Consider the following 7,451-nt stretch of genomic DNA (forward strand, 5'->3'; position numbering starts at 1 on the left):
AAAACACATAAAATGAGCTAGAAATATTTTATGAATAATGATCAACTATGAACATTGGCTCGGAAGGTAAAGAATCTGCCTGCAATGCAGGAGACCCACGTTTGATCCCTGGCTTGGGAAGATACCCTGGAGAAGGGAATGGCAACCCACTCCAGTATTCTTGCCTGGGAAATCCCATGGACAGATAGGCTATGGTCCACAGGGTTCCAGAGTCAGACACGACTGAGCAACTAACACATACACACATGTGAACTTTAAATGGTAAAGTCAAGGGCAGAAGTTCAGAAAGCCTTGCTTTGAATCCCAGTCCTGTGACTTTCTGACTTTGTACAAACTGCTTATTGTGCCTTGGTTTTTTTATTTGTGCAATAAGAATGATAAGACTTACTTTACACTTAGGTTATTGTGAAGATTAAGAGTTTATACATGTGAAACATTTAGAACAAAAACATGGCATACAGTAAGCAGTTACTAAGTGTTAGGTTTTATTATGTTAAATAGTGATTAATTATATGTTCCTATATTTTAAGGTGCTTCACCACAGAATGTGAGCTCTAAGACTTTGAATATCAATATAAAGTAGCCAGACAAATAAGCATATCCTAAAGGACTTTACATTTCAGAGTTAGTACTCGGTTCTAATTATGACTTTTTTATTCAATTGCTGTACTGTGGAAAGTTACTTATTTTTCTATTTTCACGTTTATAAGTACATTGATCTACTCTGTAATGATGGTAAGTATCAACAAATGATTTTCAAGAATCTTGAAAATACAAAACACAAAAGTGACAAAATAGTTTATAAGTACCCAATGTAATTCATTAACAATATTGCCTATTACATTAATTTCCATACTGCCTTCCACTCGTAGCTCTAACTCCTAACTTCTTCCTAATTTTCTCAAAGGGTGTTATAAAATTAACTATGTAGTTAAACTTCAGAATCTATGTTGGTTTGGGTTAGAAAACTGTCAGATTTAAATGTGGATGCCATAAAAGTAATGTAATTTAAAAAATCATTATTATCTTTTGCTAAAATAAATGTGCTTGTTGCAAATTTAAAATACATATGCATTTTAAAATCTGATTTTATGTTATGTAATGATATTGATAAAAATCTGTTTAAAAGCCACAAAAATGATTCTATAACAAAACTACTTTGTTATAGCCTATAATTTTGATAAATGAATAAGTTATGATTTAGCCATAGTGTGAAAGTACAGCCAAATCTTGATTATCTTTGGTCTGTGGAGATATGGATGGCTTACATAGTTAAAATCCATGTATTATTCTAAAACCTCATCCATTAGCCTTTTCTTCCACCAAATCTTCACCACATTAGCTTAATGGGCTAATTTGCACTTAAGCTACCTTTCTTACTTGAACAGTGAAATGGCAAAATAAATACACGAATAAAAATTGGACAACAAATAAAACACTGGAGGGAAGGCTAATCTACACACTAAAACAGATCTCTGAATAATCAAGAGTTGGCTGCACAGTATTATGTTCACTTTAAGGATTACAACAGCCTCGTTCTCCTTTGAACCTTTCAATAAAATTGAACAGGAGTTCCTATGCCTTAACAGTCCTAGTCAGAGTTGCTCTGAGTACCTGAAAGAACCCTGGTGGTACAGGGCCTACTGGCATGCCATCTCCTGGGGGAATGTTTCCTAGCACTGGACTGGGAGCTGCTGCAGCACTCTGCAAAGAATAAAGGAGAAACAAACCTATATCATTACAGAGAAGGCACAAAACCAAAGACTGATGATAACAGACTGTAGGAAGGGAAGCTTTTCATTCCTGGGAACAAATATTGGTAATTTTCCCCACTCCAGAGGTAAAGTAAGATATAGTAGTTACTTTGGTATACGACTAAGTTATTTGGTTTAAACAGATCTCTTTAAAACTTTTTAAAGTTACAAACTATAATAAGATGCTATATTTGAGTGATATATAAAAGGCAATTAATATGATAAAATGATAGAAATTTAAATAAATGCTTTAAGGCAAAGACTTATGAAATTGCAACATCAACCAATAGGTAAATAAGTAACAAGTTTGAAAATGATGGTTGTACGAGATGGAAAAAGGAACTCTGTTTATATTAATTCTCTGTCTATAGGTGGCAACACTCACTTTATTCACTTTCTAATATAAATACTATAATTGGTAGCCAAAATAGATAGCAAAAGTAGGGTGGTGAGGATGAAAAAGTAATTAGGAGACTGAATAAGAGAAAGGAATTAGATTTGCACAGATTAGTCTCATATAAACAGATTATAAAAAAATCAGATTGAAAAATTCAAAGTCTACTTTACTTGCAAATGATTTCATGGAATCCTACAGCTTCAAGAAATAGGAATATGAAAAACTTTGGGATAGGCTCTTCATAATTGAGTCAAGTTTTTAGATTTAATTCTTACATAGAGCAGTAATACATACAACTATTTTACAACCATGGATTTCATCCCTCAATCTGTTTAGATACATTACAAATCCTAAGAACAGTCAAGAAGGGATCAGAAATATATTAAAGACAGATCAGTATGAATCCAACAGTTCTGTTATGAAAGTAACTCAAATCCAAGGTCTATATATTTGTTATACTTTTCTCCCATCAGTTTATTCATTCATGCATTAATATTCCATGAGAAGATGTAATATCTCAGTATATTTGCAGCGTATATTTCCCAGTATATAAACTGATAAGATACTAAAGTATGTTTATTCTATAGTACTGGAAGTTATTATCAATCAAGGCCAATGCTTTTGGTCTTTCCTGAGGAAACCTAGATTTAAACTTGGTTATCTAACGTGTTGTTTACCTATGAATGCCAAAATTCTAAACTTCTGATAAAACACTTAAGTATTAAAGAAGAAACAGTATTTCTTAGATATTAAGATTAAACACCAATCTATTATCCCATTTTAAACAAAAACATGCAATTTCATTCAAGTGTACATTAATTGAATACATACCATTTGTCACATACTGTTGTAATTTGCATTTTATATCAACACTCATGTTTTTTAAAAAAATTAAAGGCAAATTGCTTTCTCATTTTAACTAGTATAAAATTTTCATATACAATTTTAGAGTAAGAGAAAACCTTACCAAACATTTATCTTCTTTTAGTTAAATATATATGGTTACAGGCAGATCTAGGAAGGAAGATTTGATCTACATCTTTTGACAGTCGATTACTATAATGGGGAAGTTGCTCTTAGTACTAAAAGTTAGACATAGGGTGTCACTATTGTTCTAATTAATTGTAGAACAGAAACCTTTTCTGTAAGAAAAAACTTACTTAAAAGAGACAAGTTTGTAAACCACACTCACCTTTGCTTTTATAGAAACGTACAACACTGAGACAGTTTACAAGAAAAAAACAGAATTTAGTGAACTGCTGCAACTGCTTAGTGCTGTACAAATATGCTATTTCTCTTGTAATTCTTGTTGCCTAGCAAGTATACTGGGGCTTACGTGGCCCCGTGGTATAAAGAATCTGCCTGCCAATGCAGGAGCTGCAGGAGACACAGGTTCGATCCCTGGGTTGGGAAGATACCCTGAAGGAGGAAATGGCAACCCACTCCAGTATTCTTGCCTGGGAAATCCCATGAACAGAGTAATCTGGTGGGCCACAGTCTACAGTGTTGCAAAGAACTGGACATGACTGAGCACAGCACAGGACAGTAAGTATATTAAAAAAGGTTTTGCCTATCAAAAGGGAAAAATATTGGTTTGTATCAAAACTAAAACTTAACAAGTAAAGATGTTAGGTTGTCATTGGCTCCTTTATTTTTTCTCTTTTCTTGGAGGTGAGGGAGAATTACATTGTTAAAAGGTATAAAATATACTAGTTTTTTCTTCAAAGTTCTTCATTGTATATGTTTTATAAGGGCTTTTCTCAGCTAGTATTTAAAAATGAAACATGATATAGAAGATTTAAGCAAGTTAAATCAAATACTTTTTGAATTTTAATTCTATGACTTCAAAATTATTTAATAAATTCAATCAAAATATATCTTGCCAGGACTCTCTTATCAAGCTCTACAATATAATAGCTGACACAACAGAAAAAAAAAATCCTTGTCTTTTTGGAATTAACATTCTAGTGAGGGGGGAAACCACAATTAGTGCTATGGAGAAAAAGAAAGCAAGAAATAAGAGAGTTCCCAGTTAAGAGAGTAGGAATTATAATTTTAAATAGAATAGTCAGAAATGAATGAATCAGCCAAACAAATGGATCAAATTATGGTGACTGATTTAAATATGCTTCTTACTCTGTCATTGGGATCACCTTCCTACATTTTAAAGATGTCTTACATATTTATATTTTGCACCTATTCCTTTAGTGTCATAAGAACTATTAGAAAATTTTTCTTTCATAATAATCATACTGTGGCCATAACAATAGAGATGTCTTGAAAATAGTTTTGTAGCCACAGTCTAGTATAGAGCATGATGCTTTGGTTTTCTGGTGTAATAGCAACTTCTAGACTTGGCCTAAGGACATAAATTGAAGTGAACGGAATACTAGTAATTATCAAGTTTATTTACCCAGTACAAAGCACTAGTGTAGAGCATTTCAGTCCAAACTTCACTCTGTGGATCACAGTTTTGAGCTGAATTATCCATCCATTCTTCTGGGATTTACTGACAAGGGATAATTGCTCCCTTTGTTGTACTGTGTGGACTCAAGCTTAGAGGACCATTTGGTACACCACGGTAATCAATAACAAATACTAATCTGATAATAAACACTAAAAGGACACATTAAATGTTACTCTAAGCACTGGAAAACAGTGTATTTTTCAAACTACCTAAATTGCTCATTTATATACAGTAGCATTACAAATAATATTAAAACATGCTTTGAAACTGTAAGCCACTGAAGAATCAGGTTTTAGGGATTAAAGCTTTATGTAGAAGGGCGAAATACCGCATTTCTCGGGTTTCATGGCTGGAATTTCTAAGACTTGTTTCAAATTTACTTCCAACTCACGAGACAAATTTATCTCATGACTTGAGGATCCACAAACATTTTGTTGGTTCTAACTCGTAAAGTATGTATTATTCTGGGGGTGGGGGTTGTGACTGAATTACAAAAGGACAGCAAATAATTTAATTATACTAAGAGCTACTACAAAGCATTAGCTTCACTGGATTTGTGTGAATTCCCATTAGAATACCATGGAAAATCCTTTATAATATATCCACAATTATTTAGGGTTGACTTTTTATGTTCTCTCTCCTGTGAAAAAGAAAGACATATAAATAACATGGTTTAAAAATATTTCTTCTAATTAAGTGAATATTTTTGGAGCAAATGTAAAAATATTAATTACCATTAAAACATTTTTCTTTTTGCTGGTTTAATTTATATGATTTTAATATATACTTTCAGGTTTGTATTTTCTAACTGCTCTTAACTTACTTTGCCACATGACTTGAATTTCAATGCTTTTTTGAAAGTGAAAATTTTACTTTTTATTTTAAAAATGTTTTCCTAAATCACTATCTGTACTTACTTTTTATAAATACAATATATTAAATTTGATATTTTCAAATGAAATAAATTATGGAACAATTATTTGCTTTCCCAAGGAAAATATTACAATGAACTTTAAAGAGTCACCGCAAAATGAGTCTTCATGTTGCTATATATTTAAGTCTCCTTTCTTGGATTTTGTGTTTTCATATCTTTCTACCTTGCAACAAGGCACAAGCCAACCTATGCTCCTTCCTCATGTTATTTACTTTTCCCTTGTATATGTGTCTAGCACCACTTCCCATTTTCTCTTCAATGCTATTTTAATACTATTTTCATTCTCTAATTCCTGATTTCTGAATGTAAAGAACAGTGAGGAATGCTGTTATTTTATATTTTCCTTTTTTTACAATCTAAAATAAAAGCTAGAAGAGTTCTTATTTTAACCTTAATTATTATCACTAGTAGCCTATGGTAGGAAAAAAAAATGTTGTATATACTCTTGTAAGAAAGTTTCAAAACAACAGGCATAAAATAAAATTTTGCTTAAAATTAAAACTAGGATGCAGTTGATTATAAAATACACGTTAAATAACTAACAGTTTTAGTTACTCAGGATGGTACAGAACCAGCTGCCTAGGAATAAACTGGGAATCAAGACATAAAATCTACATTTGGTAGAAAAGGAAAACGATCTTTAAAGTATACGTAAAATTGTGAAGGTAATAACAGAAACTAAAATAGTGGTATACTTATTGGAAATTGGAAGAAATGAGTAGGACGAGACCTGGCAGAGGATTATTGGTATTTACTCTTAAGACATTTGTGCTATTTTTAAGGCAGATACAAGTATTGTTTTGAGAAATATTTAAACTGTTGATACAGTAGATCCCTTATCCATGGGGCATAGATTCCAAGACCACTGGATGCCTGAAACTGCAGATAGTACTGAACCCTGTATATGTTTTTTCCTATACACATATAATTACGCTAAAGTTTAATTTATAAATTAGGCACAGTAAGAGATGAACAACAATAACTAAAAATAATATGATTATAACAATATACTGTGATAAGTTCTATGAATGTGGTCTCTCTCCTTTCCTTCCTCATTTCTGGCAGGGGCTTCTTCATCAACAGATGCAGCTCTTTTGTAATTTTTATATTATTTGATCTAAACCTATTCCTGCATCTGTGTAACCATCCCTTACTGGCAGAAAATGGCTTGTTATCACCTGGTTCAGAGGATCTCTTGCTGAAGTCTTGTTCATGTCTTCCAGCCACAAATGTTATTATGCCTTTTCTACGTTAACTAAGTACTCATCATGCACTGTGGCAGTCTGAGGTGTGAAAACCAGCACAGGTGTCTTTTTTCCTTTGTCACAATTTCATAGAAGACTTGTTCTTACCAAAGATCTTAGCAACCTCAGCATACGACTGCTTTTCTTTCCTTATTAAGTCTAGAACTTTCAACTTTTCACGTAAAGGAAGCCTTTTCCAACTTCTTCTGGTGTATCTAAATTGCCCACATCACTACTGTTGTGCTTTGGACTATTAATAAGCAAAGTAAGGGTCACATGAACACAAGCACTGTGATACCATGAGAGTGGATTTGATAACCCAGACAGCTGTTGACTGAACAATGGGTGGGTTAAGCTGGACAAAAGAATGATTCATGTCCTAGGCAGGACGACGCAGGACAGGGTGAGACTTCATCACGCTACTCAGAATACTGTGCATTTTAAAGTTATAAATTGCCTATTTCTGAATCTTTAATTTTTTTCAGATCCTGGTTGTCTGTGAATAACAAAAGCTGCAGAAATCAAAATCGTGGTTAAGCATGGCTCTGCAGTAGTTTTTCTGTCTTCATAATTTTAATGCAGAGCACAGTTAAATACTTTGGCTATTGGTTGAAGACATGTTCTTTACCATACTAAGAAATATTTCTATGCCCAG

General features: G+C 32.8%; 1 protein-coding gene and 1 long non-coding RNA gene across 43 annotated transcripts in view; one reads left to right on the forward strand and one right to left on the reverse strand.

Annotated features, from left to right (window-relative positions):
• LOC147369883 (uncharacterized) overlaps window positions 1–7,451 on the forward strand; it is a 192,638-nt gene that overhangs the window by 126,144 nt on the left and 59,043 nt on the right. The gene's annotated exons all lie outside the window — the stretch shown is intronic.
• The window catches only part of SSBP2 (single stranded DNA binding protein 2), a 311,630-nt gene that overhangs the window by 86,715 nt on the left and 217,464 nt on the right, over window positions 1–7,451 (reverse strand). For 27 of the 37 annotated variants that reach the window (XR_015168029.1, XR_015168028.1, XR_015168037.1 and 24 more), the window contains one exon: window positions 1,615–1,704. The exons of the other annotated variants lie outside the window; for them this stretch is intronic. Coding sequence is in view for 13 of the 27 variants with exons in the window: in XM_086412831.1 (XP_086268957.1) it covers window positions 1,615–1,704 (90 nt within the window). In the remaining 14 variants the exon portion in view is untranslated. The remainder of the gene's footprint in view (window positions 1–1,614; window positions 1,705–7,451) is intronic. 37 annotated transcript variants of the gene reach the window in all.

Source organism: Bos grunniens, chromosome 7, assembly GCF_055505025.1.
Source record: "Bos grunniens cultivar Pamir isolate PY7600 chromosome 7, Bosgru_T2T1.0, whole genome shotgun sequence".
Lineage (NCBI taxonomy): Eukaryota > Metazoa > Chordata > Mammalia > Artiodactyla > Bovidae > Bos > Bos grunniens.